This window comes from Pseudorca crassidens, chromosome 1 (genome assembly GCF_039906515.1).
Source record: "Pseudorca crassidens isolate mPseCra1 chromosome 1, mPseCra1.hap1, whole genome shotgun sequence".
Classification (NCBI taxonomy): domain Eukaryota; kingdom Metazoa; phylum Chordata; class Mammalia; order Artiodactyla; family Delphinidae; genus Pseudorca; species Pseudorca crassidens.
In genome coordinates, this window is record NC_090296.1 from 131335683 (window position 1) to 131356767 (window position 21085).

The 21085-nt window shown below is 39.7% G+C and overlaps 1 protein-coding gene across 1 annotated transcript in view; it reads right to left on the reverse strand.

The window, feature by feature from the left end:
- Positions 1–4225: 4225 nt before the first annotated feature.
- Positions 4226–21085, reverse strand: part of ASB7 (ankyrin repeat and SOCS box containing 7) — a 49132-nt gene continuing 32272 nt past the window's right edge. The window contains exon 6 of the mRNA XM_067755874.1: positions 4226–7592. Coding sequence (XP_067611975.1) covers positions 7453–7592 — 140 coding nt within the window. The 3' untranslated portion in view covers positions 4226–7452. The remainder of the gene's footprint in view (positions 7593–21085) is intronic.

Sequence of the window (21085 nt, forward strand, 5' to 3'; positions counted from 1 at the left end):
CAATCAGCTTCTTACAGAAAAATTTCAGTTGAGGCCTCCAGGTAAGAAACGCTTACTTTAAAGTGTACACAACAATTGCTATGTGATACAAGGATTTGTGCAATTTGTTTCAGTTCAACTTTAATTCTAAGTCAAAATGTCCAAGTTCCTCTCTACTCCTCTACAAGTGTCTTTAACTCTCAACGGAAATACATACTGTGAATGTGAGGGATCATAAAATATGATGAAAAGACTGGTGGATCAATCTCTTAGCTGCCTGTAATGAAAACTTAAAGGGAAAAAATGCTGAGTATAAACGCCACTGGCATCGTTGAGCAGCCTCATATATGCAGTTATTCAACTCGCCTTGTAAACACAGAGCAAAACAAAAGCACAGCACAATGAGAATTCCTATCCCCACGCTCAGGAGGCTGGCGATGCCGTTCCTAAGGTCGCCCCCAGAACCTAAGCCCTTTCAGTCATGATTTTTTTTTTTTTTTTTTTTTTTTTTTTTGCGGTACGCAGGCCTCTCACTGTTGTGGCCTCTCCCGTTGCAGAGCACAGGCTCTGGACATGCAGGCTCAGCGGCCATGGCTCACGGGCCCAGCCGCTCCACGGCATGTGGGATCCTCCCAGACCAGGGCACGAACGCGTGTCCCCTGCATCGGCAGGCGGACTCTCAACCACTGCGCCACCAGGGAAGCCCCAGTCATGATTTTTCAAAAAGGCACAATGGAGACCAAGATGGAACCCTCAGGAAGCATTCTGTAGGAAATTAGAGGCAGTTTTATGGATGTGTGGGCTTTAATCCAGGAACTATACGTATAGAGTCCTGAACCTTGCCAACTCTTGCCAAAATGTAACTCATTCCATCATTGCTCTGTTAACAAGGGGTCAGTTTCTGTTCCACAGAAAACACCAGATGCAAGTGAGGGCCAAGCCACCCAAAGCTGGGATCGCTGAAGAACCAGAGGTTGAGGAGTGCTGGCTGCTGTGCCCTTCACTGCCAGCCACTACAGGCAGGGCCACAGTTACTGAGTCACCTCAATTCTCGACCCATAAAAAAGGGCTTCCCTGCCTGTAAAAGAAAGGGCTTGGACTAGATTAATTCATTTGAAGAATAACAACTGAGCACCCACTATGTGAAAGGCACTGTGTGGCAGGCACCATGGAGAGGAGCAACAGTTAAACGCAGGAGCCAGCTATGCAGTGCTCCCCTGCTACGTAAACAGTGATGTCGTTCGTGCTGCCCGTGGGAAAGTGGGGAAGAGCACAGCCGGGGGTGATGAACCAGGGGCTCTACTTCAGTCCCCACCTAGCTGCCCTGAGATGTGAGGAGAGCACAGCGTAACCCATAGAGACACATCAGTGAGCTGGGGTCACTGCTGGGAAGCTCTGAGCTAGACACGCATGGAGGGTCCTCAGGAGAAGTGTGATCCTTCAGAGGCTCAACACACTGTGGGAGCGCAGGGAGGGAGACTCCAAGTAGGCAGAATTCCCCATGACCAGAGCCCTGTGGCATCTCTTTGGAAGTCTGCCATCCCAGTGTCCACACACCATTGATCATATGGGTCCACTGCTCAGTGACCATGATGGAGGGGAGGGCAGAGAGGTGGGGGCAGAAGGGAGGAAGGAACAGCAAAAGACAACACTGGCAGGAATTAGGAGGACAATACTTACCTGAGATTTGGAGCTGGGAAATGCTGATGCTGTCATCCACATGGCCCTGGGTTCCTTGGAAGCTTGAAGGAATAAAGTTACTGGCTGAGGACCAACTGCCACATGTACCTATGGCTCTGGAAAACTGATTCTTTCAGCAAATACTGTTTGAGATTCAGGCAAATAAGACCCAGGGTCCATCCTCAAGGAGCCCACTGGGCAATGGACTCACAGAAAATGATTTCTTAAGAACACGTAATAAACCAGGAGGAAATGCAATTTGTTCCTCTCTGGTGCTACCCAAGATGGGAAATGGATGTAGCCCAGACTTATTAGGCTTCTTAAATGATATTATGCTATATTTCCTAATGATATTAAGCTGTATTTCCATCCAGGTAAGGCAGGGAAAGAAAGCAATCAGGGAACTCAAGTCAAAAAAGCAACTTGGCGAGGCCATGATTTGTGCACGTGTGGGTACTTCACAAAAGGGTTAAGTGGACAGAAGTAAGAGAGGGAAAATCTAGAAAACCTCTAGAGAAATCTAAAATGGTCATGTACAGTAAGTCTACCCCTACAAGTGTTCTTCTTTTTCAGTAAAGAAAAAGAAAACTGAGCAGCGACCTGACCCAAAACTATCAGAGGAAGAAAAGCAACATCATCTCAAGACTGAGCAGCAAGAAAAATAAGACTCTGTTTGCCAGATAAAATAGGAAATATCTGCAGCTGGATTACCTCTGTGTCAGTCACAAAGGGTCAGTCTACTCAGCACATAACCAAGTTTCTCAGCTTCAACTGAATCCCCTCATCCAAATTAAGCCATCTCATTTCTGATTCATAAAATACTATTTCACAGAAAAGTGAGTCACTTAATTACTACCTAATGTAACATAAATTACATTTGCATTCATTTAAAACAATTTCCTAATTACAAGAAAACATTAAAAAAAGGTTCTGAGTGTGATTTTTAAGATGCCGGAACAAACCAAGATTTAATTTAAAATATATTTACAATAACTACAAACAATTACATGATTTTTTCTTAAAGGTCATATCTGCAACAGAAGAGAAATATTTTGCTTTAATCTGATCCTTTACTTCTAATGGTTTATGGGTCTTCAGAATTGATAAAGCATTTTAGCACAACTGAAACCCAGCACAAGGCACTCTGGGCACAGGTGAGTGAGAAATGGAAAGAGCAACACTTGGTGGAAGACACTCCACCCCTGCAGGACAAGAGACCACGCTCTGCAGCAACAGAGCTATTACCAGGTTTTATTCACACAATGATGATCTCTCATAGGACCTTGTGCAAAGCACCTCAGTCTTTTTTCATACGGGATTGAGCATGTTAACTGTCACTCAGGAATCAAGAGTTTTTCTGGAAGATAAAGAAGTATCTATAAAATGTACAATGATCTTAGAGAAATATAGTACAAGATTTTGAACACTATTTATCAGCAGCATACGAGAAGAGTCATGGGCTCCAGTAGAGCCATATGCTGGCTGACCCTTTGCTTTTCATCTAAGACTTAAGAGACCTTATAGGTAATGACCGAGTAACCAATGATAAAATAAAGACAAATTTGCCTTGGTATCTTAGGAGTCTACATCAACCTAAATAACAGTATCTGGCAGTGGATATTTAAAATCTTTACTGGTATTTAAGCTAATATAAATGCTAACATCAAAGTTTGTCAGACGTGTTAAGAGAACACAAAGCTACATTGTTACATAAATACAAAGATGATACAAAAATCCACTTTCTTTTACCTTTGAAACCCAACTACATGGGATGTGGAAATATTTTTTTATCAAGTAGATAATCTGTTTTATCAATAGCTAGAAGGCCATTTTTGTTAAGTTGTCTTTCAGCTGAAAAAACAATACACTACTTACATCATATTGGAAAAGGAATGACCTCAAGATTTCCAAGCAACACAGCTCTTTTTCACATCTGAACTCCCCTGCTGATCATTAGGAACAGTTTCAGATGTCCCATTCTTGGCTTTCATTTGTGCCAAACCCTGGACAAGTCTCTAACAAGGTTATGGTAGCAAAACACTGTGTTTCTGCATGGGGTGCTAAGTCGTCTGTCCTCCCTTCTTCTTAGCACAGCATCATTCACATTAGTCTGAGGTCTCTCCTAAATCAAGCTGTGCTTATATACAGAGGAAATATGAAAGCAAAGTTATCTTCCTTCTATCTCTTGTAAGCTAATAAACTACCTCAAATTCATTGTTTAACTGAATATACTGTTCTGTGCTTAGAGATGCTGTGGTCCAAACTCTGTCCTCAGTCAAGGTGAGGCAGAGGTGAATACGGCCCCAAAAGGCTCAGTGCTGGATCAACACACTCAAGAATGGGATAGATAGTCTTTTGTTGGTAGGTATTTGCAGAATACCTTAAAAAAGGGAGGGGGGCTTCCTTATCTGATCCAAAATGGTGCTGTTTTCTGTATCACATTCTTACACAATTCCCAATTATCTAAAATGCTGAGGAATGAAAGACAGCGTTCTGTTTCTTTTGACCAAATAGCTGGAAGTATTAAAAAGTTAAGGTAGACTAGAAATAAAACACAATTCCAATATGTTTTAAACCAGATTTAAGTTTTTTTTTTTAATTCAAATTGACCCAAAGCAAAACTTACATTACAAAGGAAGAACAAAATACATTATGATATAACACACTAGGAGTTACATGAAAGCTAAATTTGTGGGCAAAGGGCCTCATCCCAATCACATTCTGGGCTGATGAGCAATTCTGCAAGAAAGTTAGAATCTCAGTTTTTGTATGGTCCACTCTGGTAATTAAACTACACATTTTCGTCTCATAGGGTGTGTATCTGACAAATCAAGCTAGACTCCCTCACGCTCCAGATGTGTACTCTTGCTACTGCCAGAACACTGAATTCTCTAGCGGAAATGCTGTTCCAAGCATGACTGATAATGAATTAAAAAAACAAAATAGTCAAGTCCTCCAAACTAACAAGCATGGATTATTCTGTGGTAAATAGTTTAGAAATATGGGAATTAAATAATCTAAAAAACTTACTCTGCTGTACATTTATAAACACAAATATTTACACACAAAAAAATCTGTTTTTAAAAGATGAGGTTTGCAGTTCATTAATGATCATAATCTTTTATGAGCTGGTTTCTTTGGTGTACTTGCCAAATATATGTCTATAAAGGTTTAGTAATAGGCTTAAATAATAAATTTCAAAAGAAACATAGAAGGATCAGTGACAAATTTGATACTATTCTGAACATTTCAGTCAAGATTCTGGAAAAACCAATCAGTTGATTTTCTTAAAATATTTGTTCTCATTACGTTACTACAGAAAGCTTCTCTGCCAATCAAATTCAAGTGCAGACCAGCACGTTCATCCCTATATTCCACCAGTTACCAACTTGGAGACATTTTAGTTACTGTTAAATATGATATGTGATTGGGATTCTATTAACAACAACAACAAAAACATTCTTTTTAAACTTCCAGAAAAATGAAACCTCAAACAATAAATAATGGAATTATACACTTCTTCATTAAATAGAAATTTTGATTCCAGGAAGAGCATTCATAATTTTTTTCTGAAGTCACAGCAGCAATACAGAACAAAGAATTTACCTTCATCTGACCTTTTTACTTGGAATTCCCTGACTCAAACTCAGTGGCTAACTTAATTTGGAAACCTTTGACTGGCTGGGGAAAGAAAATCATTTTGAACTAACTGAATAAATTAATAGACACATGAGGAAATAAGTCCTGTGCAAATGTAACATTAACACCACTGCTCAGAGTGCAGGACCCCACAAGACCTCCCATCTCCTCGTCTCCCTGGGCCCAGGGTTTCAGGGAGAAGTAACACAATTCATTTCTGGCCATGCCAGGTCCCTGATGCCGCAAATGTGTCCTAGCTCTGACCTGGCTATTGGTTTCCAGAATGAGAACACAGCTCAGCTCCTAGCTTCATAAAGGACTCTCTCTCAGAAGATAACTTTTTGGAGATATTTTTACGAAAAAAAAAAAGACAGACCACCCATTTCTATCCATCATGTTCCAGTTACAGTTTTGGGATGGTTACAAAACTGGCCACACTCTTAGTGGCTCCCTGTAGAAGAGGCTATGTAGCCCATCCGTGATCCCCCACAACAACCTCTTCCCGAAGCTGCCCGTTCTTCAGAAACCTGTACCCAGCCTAGGCCCAGCAGATCAGACATCTGATGCCACAGCTACTCTGCATCCAAGAGAATAAACTCTGTGCTTGAGGAAATAACACTGCTGGCTCTGAAAAGGGTAAAGCCAGAGTAGACTCCTAATTCTGCTTAGTTATACTTTTCAGGTGAAATTCAGACAAGAGAAGCCCTTCATCTTGTAAACTTCTGATAACGAATTTATTACTGGTATGTAACTATTCTGAAATTTCCTAAAGCACTAAGAACAATACTAGGATATTTTTAAAGTTTCTTCTGAAACTAATATGATGACAAATCAAGCACAGAACTCATTTCCAAGGGCATCACCATAGATCTCTAATGCCTCTAGAACCACTGTTATTGACACTTTATCATATTTATGTTTACACTGCAAACATATGCCAATCAACCCAGAAAATAACTGTTCTGAAGAGCGTCACTGTGCATAACTTTAAAATAGATAGGAAATGCTTAATTAGCATATTAGGAATTAACCAGATTTACAAATGTGCACCCATTAGAAATTTTACCCTTTAGAAATTTTATTTCAACTGGGAGGAAAAAAACACCATGAAACCACCCCAAATTATTTAACCATTAAAGCCAAATGGTTTAACAATATTTGGGGCTATTTTTAGGGAATACTCTACCACCAGGACATGAAATTTTCGGCTTAAAGTGAAGTAAAAGACAAAGCTTAAAATGGAAATTGCAACTGATATACTATGGTTCTGCAATTAAAATTAGTGGTGGTTCCTGTTCTCACAGGCATGTCAAAGCCAGCTGTGGAATGAGGAACATCAAGTGAAATAATGGATAAAATACACCAGAAAGAGTACTGCACTGGAGGCACTGTTTTAAAAACAGAATACACGGGCTTTACAAAGTTATTTTCTTTCCCATCAGTTTTTTTAAAAGCACAATTCAACTAGAGACAGAAGTTGAGACGCAACGTCTCTGGGTAGTGTACTACAGTTGTTAAAAAAATAAGTTTAAAACAAGAGCACACCAACAGGAAAGCAGAGGTAATGGATTTATGTCATCCAAAGCTACATTAATTAGGAAAAGAACAGTTTGAAACAGCCAATTTGTACTCATTAAAAATGACTGAGGTGACAGCGTTACTTTAAAATTTTCTTAGAGCATTTTCCAGTAGAACCCAGGATGCCCCGGGTAAAACTGTGCCTCCAAACTGTAACAAGTGCTCTGCTGGTTTATAATATTGTGCACGTCAACGAAACCATAAATTTGGAAAGGGTAAATTCTCCACTCCTAACCTGCTTGTGTCATTTTGGAAAAACAATTGTTTTAAATGCAATATTGTATAGAAAGCTTGAACCTCGTAAACTTGGACCAAGAAACCAAATTAAGACCTTCAAGCATGTGGGGGGGGTGTGTGTGTGTGTGTGTGTGTGTGTGTGTGTGTGTTTATATATATAAAAACATCCCTCCCCTACAATGAAAACCAAACAAACAAACAAACAAAACCTAAAAGTGTATACCTGCTTTCTGATTTCACAGCAAATCAGAAATTGCATAGGATATACTTTGTGCAAGGCAAAAAGCCTTTTAAGTATCTGGAATATAACTCCTAATCTTGCTCACAGTTCTGTGTATATCAGATATCATCAAATTTGTGTTTTAAGTAGTCTTTCATGACCTTGGCAATTGGTAGTTCATCAAGTAGCTTTAGGTTTTGAAGGCCTATACATTGTCGAATTTTAATTCGGCACAGGTCCTGCAAGTTTCTGGGCTGTCCTATAAAGACACAAAAAAGAAAATGTTACAAAGCTGAAAAGCACAACATTTAAGGCGGGCTTTAAGGTTCTGGAAAGAATAGTTTATTTCACTGGGAAGTGTCTCTCTGTGGACTTTACATGCAAAGGATCAGAGAGACTCTAGCTAAGAGGACATGTCCTGGGTACCTTCATACGGCGTCTCATTTGATCCTTTTCACATCCCTGGGATGGTCGATATTTTCACCTCCATTTTACAAATAGGGACACTAAAGATCAGGGATTTTAGTCAATTGCTCAATGTCAGACGACCAATTAAAGCTTTTTAGACAGAGGCTAAAACCATATCTTCTGACTCTAAGCCTGGTATGCCTACCAGTACAAACTGAAATGTCAGTTCTTGTCCCAGGTAGGCCTCTAATATGCTGGGTGAACCAGTGTGAGGCAAATCACTCTTCTGGGCCTCAGTTTCTCAACCTGAAAAGTGAGAGAACTAAAAGAGATGCTTTCTAACATGGCTCCTCCTGTCAGCTCACTGTCCAGGGCACAGAACACAATCCCGGGGAGCTCTCCCAAATGACATCTGCCCCGCTGTTCACCATGATTCTGGACACAGTAGAACTTGGCTGTGGGGAGAGCGTGGACTGGGAGGGCGGGAGGGGGGGGCGGAAAAAGCACCCCAAGCTATTCTGAATCCCCACCTCTTCAGACATGCCACCCTGACCATCTGCCAATAAAAACCTCTGCTATAACCCAACTCAAAAGAAAAATTACAAAATGCAATTTCTTTCACTTTTGAATACTTCGTTTTACCGAATCAATACAGATGACCACAAACACAAGCAAAAATTCTTTGCCACAGAGCCTCAGAAGTGTTTGGATTCACATAAATTCTACTTTCATGTTAAATGGTAATAATAATACAAACTAACACATGTTGAATGTGTACTCTGTGCCATGTAGTCTTATAAGCTCCCGACATATACTAACTCGTTTAATCCTTTTACGAGGGAAGTACTTTGATCATCATCCCCATTTTACAGACTGCTTGCATCTCTAAGTAACATGCTCAAAGTCAAGCAGGATGCTATACTTCAGCGATTCTCAAACTTCTTGGCCTCAAAACCTCTTTACAGGGACTTCCTTGGTGGCACAGTGGATGGGAATCCGCCTGCCAATGCAAAGGACACGGATTCGATCCCTGGTCCGGGAGGATCCCACGTGCCGCGGAGTGGCTAAGTCTGTGCACCACGGCTGCTGAGCCAGGGCTCTAGAGCCTGTGAGCTACAACTGCTGAGCCTGCGCTCTAGAGCTACCAGCCACAACTACTGAGCCTGCGATCTAGAGCCTGTGGGCTGCGACTGCTGGGCCCGTGCGCCTGGAGCCAGGCTCCGCAACAGGGGGGGCACCGCAATGAGAGGCCCGCGCACCGCAGCAGAGAGTGGTCCCCGCTCGCCACAACTGGAGGGGGCCCGTGCTTAGCAGTGAGGACCCAACGCAGCCATAAATAAATAATAAATAAATAATTAAAAAAAAAAACTCTTTACACTTCACCATATTAGAAGTTAAAACAGAAATTTCAGAAATACTTAATTCATTTAAAAATAACAAAGATAAACCCATTATATGTTAGTTAGCATAAATACCATTGTTATGAAGGTAACAATATTCTCAAAAATAAATGAGAAGAATGGCATTCTTCCACATTTCTGAAAACCTTTTAAAGGTCTGGCTTAACAGATGATAGCTGAACTCTCATATATGCTCCTACACCCAATCTGTTGTGATGAAACCACATCATCCAGTCTCTGGGGAAGTCCACTTACTCTCATAAAAGAAGGAATGTGGAAAAGACAAATAATGTCTTAGTATTATTATGAAAATTGCTTTGACCTCGATATCCTGAAAGGGTCTGGCTAACTCCAGGGGTCCCCAGGCCATACATGGAGTACTACTGCTATACTTAGTACTTACTTGAATAGTACTCATTTACAGGGATCACCATTATTCAAAATTAAGTAATTCTTTATAAACGAAAAAGAGTCCTTAAAACTTAGACCTCTGCTCTGTAAGCCCTGTGCTTTCCAAGAGGTACTTAATACATGGTCTCTTAACAGAATCACAGCTGAAGCTACTGCTTTCCTAAAAATGGCTGTAAGCTAGGGGCACGTGTATCCGTGGATGTCTGCATAAGGATCCCTGTGAGGCTGTAGCACTCACTCATGAGTCTCTTGGTGAGGTACGTCCCCCTCATCGTCCAGATCTCTACTAAAAGGGCACTGCTGAAAGGGAGATGAGGTCAGGTTCCCCATCAGATTCTCTCCGAGCTCCTTTTCTCTACAGTACTTAACAAGGCTATGATTTTACATTTACTTGGTGATTACCCATTAATGTCCATCTTCCTCACATGTTCCATGAGGGTAAGATGATTTCTGGCTGCCAATGCAAAAGTCCAATGCCTAACACAATACTCAACAAATACTAGTTGAACAAATGAACACTTAATAGGCTTGTCCTTAATGTATAAAACAGCTCATTGCAAAACACACCCATGTCAACAGCAAATCATTTTCTAACCTGTTTTGAATTATTTTTCATCACCATTCATGGGCTACCTTTAGGAAGAGAATAAATTATCACTGTCATTTTTCAATAAATGCTTATAGTATTTGATCTGCAAATGCAAACCAGAATATGTATCAGATTTGAATCTTCTTTTTTTAAAGAATTTGATTTTCCTAATAGATGGCAGGTTCTTTTCAAGTATAATATTAATGAAAAGAACAACCACGATGTATTCAGGCAAAAAACAGATGACATAGAATTGACATATATAAATATACATGTGTACTTAAATGAAAACATATCATCTAACAATGTGGAAAACCTGTATTATTGGAATTTGCTTAGCTAAGATAGAAAAGATGGAGACAATAGGTTCCAAATAGGGGATCTTCTGATGGTCTCGTTTTGTGGCAGATTATACTCTCCAAAAACGACCACAGTACCTCCTATGCCTCATGCTCTTTTTTTTACAATGTGACTGGATACCCCATCATTAAGAGACAGTATCTAGGTTCCCTCTCCTTGAAACTGGGTGGGCTCATGACTATGGTGGAACTCAGATCATAGCTTTCACTTGGCTCTTGGGACATTCACTCTTGGCACACAGCTATCACCACGCCATGAAGAAGTCTCAGCAGTCTACAAAAAGGAACTGAGGTCATTGCCCAACATCCAGGCTGAGCTCCCAGCCAAGTGCCCGCACAACTAGCCAGCCATCAGGGTGAGCCCTTTTGACAGTGGAGAGGCCCCAGTCAAGTGGCTCCAGATGACACTGCTTGGAGTAGAGAAGTAAAATAATCAATTATTATTATTTTAAGCCACTAAAATTTGCAGCATTAGATAACCAAGTGAGATTCTGGGACGTGGAAGTAGGGGGTTGTCATTAAAAAAAAAATCTAAAATAGATGGCTTTGTCATTGGGACCAGGCAGGGGGGAAAAGCTTTGACGAGGCTGTTGGTCAGGGCTTAAAGGAAAGTTTTAAAAATGTTACTAGAAGCTGGAGGAAAGGAGAGACTTTTAATTGTTTAATAAGTTCAAGGGAGGCAGCTACAGAAATACTACCACCCTCAGAAGCTATTGGTGCATTAGCCTTTCCCAGGGAAAAATGCACTTTCTATGCCTAAATATCAGAAAGTTTTACTCAGTTTGCTACCGAATTTTCTTCTTCTTAAGCAGTGTCTTGTGGCAGTCTTTTAATGTTTGGGGAGAATGTGATCTTTTGAAGATTTCCTGACCATGTATAATTCCTGTCTGCAGAAAGACCTTGAACGGTAAAGGCCAGAGTGGTTAAAAGCATCAACTCTGCAGCCAGCATCAAGTGCTGGCCCCAGTAGCTCCTGGGTGAGCTACTTAGCCTCCTGCCTTGGTTTCTGCATCTATGAACTAAGGATAACACCATCTACATAATAGGCCTTACAAGCACAAAAAGAATTAGTTTTGGTAAAGTGCTTACAATAGTTCCCAGGCATATAGTAAGAGCTATAGAGTATTTGGTAAATAAATGTTAAAATAGTAATTTTAAATACTTGTAAGGATATGTTTTGCTTCCCCTTCTCAGAAAAGTAGAGGGCTCCTTTTTGGAAGATGAAGCTTCCTGGTGTTAAGACGGTAAGAAAACTAGCTGACAACTTAACAGTAAAAGAACAACTCGTAATCTAGTCCTGGGAAACAGTGCTGAGCAAACTGATGGAAATCATATCCTGGAAATCACTACATGACCTGGATTCGGCAGAGATGTGAGAACTTAGTATAAAAAAGCTGTGCAGTGATGAAGTGAGGTTGTGTCGTTATACTACTGCTCCACAAATATACAGATATTCCCTCACCTTGCCAGGTAGTAGCACTGAGTGAAAAGCGGGCTACATAATAAAGAGTAATAAAGACTAATTGTAATGACTGTTATTTCTAAGACTATTTAAGGACCCATTTTTTCAAGAATATCATTTTAGGAATAGAAGATTATGACTGAAAAAGAAGTACAGCCATACCTCGTTTTATTGTGTTTTGCAGATACTGCATTTTTTACAAATTGAAGGTCTGTGGCAACCCTGAATTGAGGAAGTCTATCAGTGCCATTTTTCCAGCAGCATTTGCTCACTTCATGTCTCTGTGTCACATTTTGGTAGTTCTTGCAATATTTCAAACATTGCCATTATTATATTATTATGGTGATCTGTGATCAGTGATCCTTTTCTTGAAGCTACTACTAGGCTAAAGGCTCAGATGATGATTAGCATTTTCTAGCAATAAAGTATTTTTAAAATTAAGATACGCACATTGTTTTTTTAGACATAATGCTATTGCACACTTGATATACTACAATATAGTCTAAACATAACTTTTCCATGCACTGGGAAACCAAACAATTTGTATGACTTGCTTTATTGCAACAGTCACTTTATTGCAGTGGTCTGGAACAGAACCTGCAGCATCTCTGAGATGTGCCTCTTATTTATTTTCTTGTCAATATATCACTCAAAAGTATTTATTGAGCACCTACTATGTACTTAAAAATGCACTGTCCCAGAGATTAAAGGGGCAAGAAAAAGAAGGAGGTGGTGGCAGAGGAAAAGAAGGCAGAGAAAGAGAATAAAGGGAACAAAAGCAAAAAACCAACACATGTGCATGCTGTTTACCAGGCGTCTTAGAAAATTACTCCTGTCCTCTTAAATAGCAACTGCCTTGTCCATGGGATGACAGGGGAGACCTTGGGGGACATCTCACAAAAAGAGTATAATTTAAGGAATTATAAACACTATGGGGGATGCAGAAACACTACAAACTATTATTCATACTAATGAACTACAATGGGATTACATAATACTTCAAAGGGTTATTAGTCTTTCCATTTGGTAAAGAAGCCCATCATTAGTAATAATTGGGCTGGTATAAAATAGGAAATCAGCTTTTGAAGGGTCTGGTCTAGTATAATTACAAAACCAGGGCAGCAGCATAATTTTGAACATTAAATATCCTAAAGCACCTCCTTTTGACATGACCACCACTGCATTTATAATAGGCTAAACTTATTTATTTAGCACTCTCCATCTTTGGTCAACATCTGGAATGGTCTCCCAATACCTCTTTGTTTTATTTCAGTTTCCCATTTTAAGACCCTACCATAAACACGTTTTATTCCTTTGCTCTTGCCTCTGAATTCCCTTCAGAGACTTAGTATGAAATGTGTTAAATCTTATTTTACAGGACAAAGGTAGTTGCGAGCTCACCTCAAAATAAAAATCATGGTATTGTAAAATAAAAGGCTACTCTGATTTAACTCTTAGATAGAATCCAAAAGTACACAATGTCAGCCTTGATGACATTTGTCCACTTGTTACATTTTTCTTCACAGGCACACGAGCTTTGACCTATTTTTCTCATTTGCACTAAGCCAAACAAAAGCATATATTGCTTCCTAACAAATAACAGAAATCCCTAGAAACCTACATAAAAAATAGAAAGTAATACAAATATGACAGAAATAGTACAGAATAAGGTAATACTTTCCATATCAAAGAACCTTAAAATGTGGTGTAATTTGACTTAAAACTGTGTACTATTTATTTATTTCTAAAAGTGATTTTAATCATTGGGACTAAATAACCTAATAAGACTACAATGTAGATGTGTAGCAAAATCCCCAATGAGAAGAAAAATCAATAATCAAAAATAACCTTAGTTAAAATGTGTTACACAAATTATTTCCCCAAAGAGTTATACTAAGGTAACAATATTTTGGTAAGTCATACTAAAAAAAAAAAAAGAAAAAAAAAGTGCGAAGAAATTGATTAAAGAAGCATTTGAAAGGAACATAGGAGTAAGGTCACCTGATGCCGAGGGGTTGTATGGGGTCATCTGCTTACATACCTACCTGCTGCTGTGCTGGACCTAGCTGAGAAAGCCACAGCCTAAACTTCACTTTCTTAAAATTAAAGTCATGATTTATATTCTTACTTTTTTTAAAGTTTAAAACTTTGCAGCTAAAACATACTACTTGACTATGACTAAAATTTAAAGACATATTTAAATAAAAACATATAGTGTTTATAAAACAGTATTTTTAAATGCCTGTGATTTCAGTTACTGTAGTGTTTATAAAATAGTATTTTTAAATGCCCGTAACTGATGTTCTAGAAAGTAACAATCTTAAGTACTTGATGGATTAATTTTCTGCAAAACAGTTTATCCAACTCATTCCCATTTACCTAATCTTTTTCTCTTAGAAGTATGAGCCCTTTATTTTTCAAATTCCTTTTGGTCAATTTACTTATTTAAAAAGTTTTTATTTAAATAAAATATTTTAAAATTATTAAATACATTAAAATTATTTAAAATTTAATTTAAATAATTAATTCCTTTTATTAACTCCTTTAATTCCTTAAAACATACAAATCAAAATATTGATACAACCCAGCACTACCTTTTACCTACCACTGAAGCATACTGAGCAGCTGCTTCAAGTATTTGGACAGCATCTACTAGAAACACAGATCAGTGCATTACCTTAGACTCCTCTGGATATTAAACACAAACCCAATTGGCATATTCTCTGCCTTAAGAGTAATTTATACGAGAGCCTGCTATGCTATGTAAAAAAAAAAATGTGTTTAGTGAACAGTTAAGTGGATAACTTACTCAAGGACTCCTTGGCACCTCTGATATGCTGCTGTGCACAGTGAATCTCTGAAACTGGGATCTAGAATCCAGGGTACTAGTCTTCTAAACTGACTTGCACTCTTAAAATTATAGGACCTCAAAGAATTTTTGTTTATGTGTGTTATATCCATCTATATTCATCATATCTAGAAAATAAACTTCAGAAATTTTAAAAATACTTATTGATTCACTTAAAATAATAGTAATAAATTTATTATCAGTTGAAATAAGTTTTTATGGGAAGAAAAAGCTGCTTTTCAAAACAAGAAAGATTTCATGAGAAGAGTGGCACTGTTTTACATCTCTACAAATATCTCTTAGGTCTGGCTTCAGAGAAGACTGCTGGATTTACAGATCTGCTTCTGCGTACCATCTGTTGTAATATGCTGTCGTGATTGAAGCAGATGAAGAAAATCCAGACTCACATAGGTAGTTGGAAAAGGAAGTAATATTTTAATGGCCTTTTTAGATAATCATGGATCTTCTTTGATACTTCACCAAAACTCAACAAGAGTTGTTTTTTTAAAGGTTAGATGCAATATGGAATCTGAAACCACAACAATGAACTTCTTTATACTCTTTCACGTTAAAATCCATTGGTCTGTTTTGCCCTCTGAATGGATCTTTTACCCATGCATGATTTTGTAACATCATGCATTAGTCATTTGGAAAATACTGGTTACCTGGGTTATTATGCAGATCTTCCAAATGTTGACCCAATTTATTACATGATATCAAAAAATTACTTTTGTTATTATCTCTACTAATCTCAAAAAAGTCTTTACATGTTGGGAAACTGGCAATATCCCAGTGGCAAATACAAAAATACAGGCTTTTCAAAATTCTAACTTTCACTTGAAAGCTCAAATTTTATGACTCCCCATAAATACTGTAAGTTGTTTTCCTTAAGGTGACAAACGCACTTTATTCATTTTCAACAAAATGTCTACCAAATACCAAAGCCTAAACAGCTATAGTTTGGCTGTCCATCCATCCTTCAGGTAAAAATGGTATTCCACCAAAAATGCTGCTGGTTCAGCTCAAACAAATCACAGATGTACTTTTCCTCCATTCAATCACAGCACTTCATTACACAGTAAGAATACTTTCAATTTCCATCCCACAGAATATTTAAAAGGTACATACTGAAAGGGATAAGATTTAATAAAATTAAATCAAAGAGATTCCTAAATGGAACTGGAACAGTCTTTACTGAGATTGCCTTGTGGTGAAGAACACAACTACTAGTACCCTCTGGGACTACTGCCTTGATTAATGCTGAGGTACCTGCCATTTTACCCACCACAGCTCTTACACCATCAGTGCAAAAGTCAGTGCAGAGACACAGATGCAGAGAACGGACATGTGGGCACGGGGGGGAAGGGGAGGGTGGGATGAATTGGGAGACTAGGTTTGACATAAATACACTACTATGTGTAAAACAGATAGCTCATGGGAACCTGCTGTGCGGCACAGGGAGCTCAGCTCCCTGCTCTGTGATGACCTTGATGGGGGGGGAAGGGGGGAGGGAGGTCCAAGAGGGAGGGGATATAGGTATACATATAGCTGATTCACTTCATTGTACAGCAGAAACTAACACAACACTGTAAAGCAATTTTACTCCAATTAAAAAAAAAAGAAAAGGCAAATAATATCTTAGTATTGTTATGAAATTAGTTTTGGCCTCATGGGCACCTAAAACTGTCTTGAGGACCCCCAAGAGTCCACACTGTTCTACATGAATCCAGAAACAAAATAAAATAAAACCACAAGCAGCAGGATATCATCCCCTTTAAGAGTGTTTATTGGCAAGAATTTTTAAAAGGAGGGACTCCACGGACTATGGTCTAATACCCCCATCTTTCAGAGAAGGAAACAGACCCATGAGGCAGGTGGAGGCTAATCAGCTTGCCCAAGTTTATTAGGTAAGTCAGACACTGGGTCAAGAGCCCATTAACTGCTCTCTCCACCACCAGACTCAGCTGATTCAACAGCACCCATGACACAGGCACAGCTGAGAAACCTTCAGGACGCTATAAAGGAGACACATGCCTCTGAATACAAGTGGGCAAAATTCTACTCAGCCCAAGGGACCATGGATAGGATGATTTTCGCATTGTAAGTAAAAATGATAAAAATAATGAATAGACTTCTGGTTTCAGCTCCAACATATAATGAACTTGAAGTCCTCGCTCCAGTCCTTATAAGAAGAAAAAGCCAAACAAACTGAAATTAATGACTTATCTAGGACCCATCAGTAAACTGATGTCACAGGGCAAACCACCATAAAATCTGGAGAGAGAATCAGATCTAGAGTCACAGCTGAAATCTGTGCACCTGCAGCAGTAGCTATTGGAGCCACAAACTGGTAGGAACACTTAAATGGTCATTGTGACAAACTGCCAGGAGCTGTGCATGGACCAGCCTGAGAGGCTGTCTTAGGAAACTGTCTTAGGACTGTGTTTCCACAGTCTTAGGAAACACCCGATGTTCTGAGCTTTCCTTTCAGGAACCCCATCAGGTTCTCACATGAAGAGCCAATAAAGACCCCCTCATGGCTCTGCCAGGGGGAGGGTGAGAATAACTATCTGACATACACTCAGAAACTTCATAACAAAGTCTGTTCTCCAAGGGAAGAGACTTCACCAGAGTCTTACCCCACCTGGAGAATAAATGTTTCTCTGACTCCAGTCACTGCAGTCCTCCTAGCTCACCAAGGTGTGGGTATTTGGGGGTGGGGGGCAGGGCATGAAACAGGGGAGAGGGCAAAACTGCTTTCTCATGAAATCTCTCTTTCTTAAAAAACTTTCATATTCTGAGTAACTCCTTGACTCGGAAAGTTTACATTGTAGGGCAGGGAGATGATAAGGGGAAAAGAGCACTAGATTAAAATCCCATTGCTCAAGGAGAGTTCTATTATTATTTAACCATTTCTCAGGGTAAGCTTTACTTAAGAAATAGTCTTTCTTGAAGTTTTAACGTTGCACCTCTTTTAACAACATTTTCTTGTGCTCTTTCTTGTGCCCTTTCTTGTGCATAAATGTTAATTTTTTCTTTTGAATTGGGCAAACATTCCTACAATCTCTGCTCTTTATCTTCAGCTAGAGAATTTTTGCCCATTCCTATATGCCAGAGTTTCCATAATCCTCTTAGCTCCAAATGGTGTCTGTGCAAATGCTACGTACAAATTATTCTACTTTAATTAACTGCATGCATTTGCATGACCCTCAGAATGACTGTCTCCAATAGACCTCCATCAACGGACCTCCATCATCCTCCATCAATGGACCTCCATCAGAACGTCTGCTGCTGTCTGTCATCACCACCATTTCTACCTGTCATCAGTCACATCTTCATTGCTCTCTCTGTTGTTGTCCCTTTAGTTTATTTGCGCCACTCTTTTTTTATTTAGTAAAAGAACTAAAAGACCAAAAACTGGCTTCTCTAAGCAGGAAACACCTTTCCCTCAGCAAGGTAATCCTCATTCTCCAGGTAGGATCCTTGGCTCTTCTTAGCTGTATTTACCGTTCCAGGGCACAAAAAAGCTCCTCCTTCAGTTGACTGGCTTTCTGGAGGTGACCACATTGAGTACCAGCCATTCTAGAAGGCAGAGGTTTCTGGAAGTCTGTCTGTAGAATTAACACCACCTCTTTGTGGCTTCTCCCTCTACTGTGACCAACAAGGCACCCACAGATACTACCTTATAACTAAGCCACTTGACCTGCTCTGTTTTTATGGAGTGTGTGTATCAGAGTTTTTATGGCAATTTTTCTAAAAAGCCACAGTAGCTTTTAGATTCTAGGATTATGATTGTTTTGAGTTCTTCCAATTTAAATAACTTGCTCTCTAGTAAAATGGCCCTGAATAAAGACCACCAAGTGGTATTTCTGCTGTCCTTAAACCTCAGGAGTCTGAGTTCTCAGATGTGAGGCCAAGGACTCGGGGCCTAGAGAGCGGTAGCTCTCAGCAGCAGTAAAGACTGAAAGGAGCTCAGGGATTTGACTTGATGGCTCCCTGAACCACCCAACCATCTTTCACTCTGGTTTTCTTTTCTTTTTTTAAAATTATTTGATTAATTTATTTATTTTTGGCTGTATTTGGTCTTCATTGCTGCACGCTGGCTTTCTCTAGTTGTGGCGAGTGGGGGGCTACTCTTTGTTGCAGTGCATGGGCTTCTCATTGCGGTGGCTTCTCTTGTTACGGAGCACAGGCTCTAGGCGTGTGGGCTTCAGTAGTTGTGGCAATGGGCTCAGTAGTTGTGGCTTGCGGGCTCTAGAGCGCAGGCTCAGTAGTTGCAGCACACAGGCTTAGCTGCTCCGCGGCATGTGGGATCTTCCTGGACCAGGGCTCGAACCCATGTCCCCTACATTGGCAGGTGGATCCTTAACCACTACGCCACCAGGGAAGTCCTCACTCTGGTTTCCAAGAGAGCCAGTACAGACCTCCAGAGGGCATCAGCTACAGTTGGTCCTTCTAGCACATAATTATTCACTAGGAAAAGAAAATCTAATAAATAATGCACAGGTGAAGCAGAAACACTTAATTTGCTTTTGGCAGGAAACACCACTGACAGCAAAGTCAAGAAGTAATGAATTATGTTGCATCACCTGAAGACAGAGGATAACTGCAGCCTTCCAAGGACAGATGGTCCTTCACTTCTGAAAAGCATCCCAAGTTTGCTCAGCTACCATCCTTACAGATGCAGCCAATCAGCCAACCCACACTTACTGAGGTGTATGGCTCTGCTCTAGGTGCAGTGGAGAACTCAAACACAAAGAGGCAGTCCCGTCGATTTTTCTATCTGTCCTAATTTTAAAGGTATGTGTGAATCTCTTTTTTAACTCAACATTCTTGCTCACCAGCAGCACTCCATGGTGGAACTGAGCAGCTCCAAGGGCCGGGGGATGAAGGGGCAGCTCCCCCCATCCCCCTGGCTGCCTGTCTCCAGATGCAGACCACACAACAGTTTATAGATTTGAAAATAGAGGCTAGGGTAGAATAAGAATCTAAGGGATTCACTCTGTAGGTAGCAAGCCAGCTCTTGCTGTTCATCTACCCTCACTTAATTAATTATTTTATTAAAAAAAAACATATATAGCACTTAAAATGTGCCAGGTACTGTTTTAAGTGCTTTATAAATATTAACTCATTCAATCCTCGCAACAAGCCTGTAAGACAGATATAATTACCCCAATTTTAAGATGAGGACACAGAGGCACAAAGTGGTTAGCTAACCCACCCAAAGTTACAGCTAATATGTGGTAGAGTCATGGCTGGTCTAACATAGTCTAGCCCTAGTCTACCACCATTAACCACGGAGCAAAGTATTTAACAAACAAGGCTGCGGCATTTATGTGTGTAACATGCCTTCCTGAAGACAGACAAGGTAATTTAACCATGAGCCTCTAGTGTTAAGTTAAAACAACAACAATAGCAGCAACAACAAATATATATTCAGAATTTATTAAGAATAAGATATGCGTTATAGGCTACATACCACGACAGAATTCTAACCTCAAGTTCAAGAGTAATCTTATCTTTCACTACACCAACACCCCTACTGGTCTATATAAATGAAAACTGCTAGAACATTTGCTGAGAGAATCAGCATTTGAATTTTTGCTGTAGTCTTTTCCTAAAATGTGGCCTGGATCTGAAGGGTCAGCTGGGGAGGAATCAGCACACATAACATCTCCTGTCTCTGGGTACATCAGTGTGCCTCAAAAGCTTTCTGCAAGGGACCACCTACCAGATAGCCCAAAACATCTCTCCCAAGGCAGGCATATCTGTGCTGTACAAGTCGACAGCCACTAGGCACTTGTGGATGTTTAAATTTAAATTAATTAAATAAAATTAAAAATTCAGTTCCTGGGTGGCACTTGCCACATAATAAGTGTTCAACAGCCACATGGGGCTAGTGGCTACCACAGTCAACAGCACAGAGACCATTTCCATCATTACAGAAAGTTCTATTGGACAGCATGAGTTAGATCCTGAGTGTGATTTCTTTTTATGCTTGAGTCTGAAAATACTTAGTGGTAATAATTTCATCCTTCCTTTCTTATGAATAAACAAAATACAAATTACATTTCATTTCTTCATAAGTTTTCTACTCCCAAATTCAGCTCTCAGGGGGGCAGTGGATTATTTACAAGCAGGTCAAGTAAACTCCTTACCCTCCAGTACCTGGTACCCAGAATGTGTTTCTTCTTCCATAACAATGAATGAAACATAAAACTTAGGTAAGGAAGGGGAATTCATTAAAAAGTGTGGCAGACAAATGTTCTGTTTAT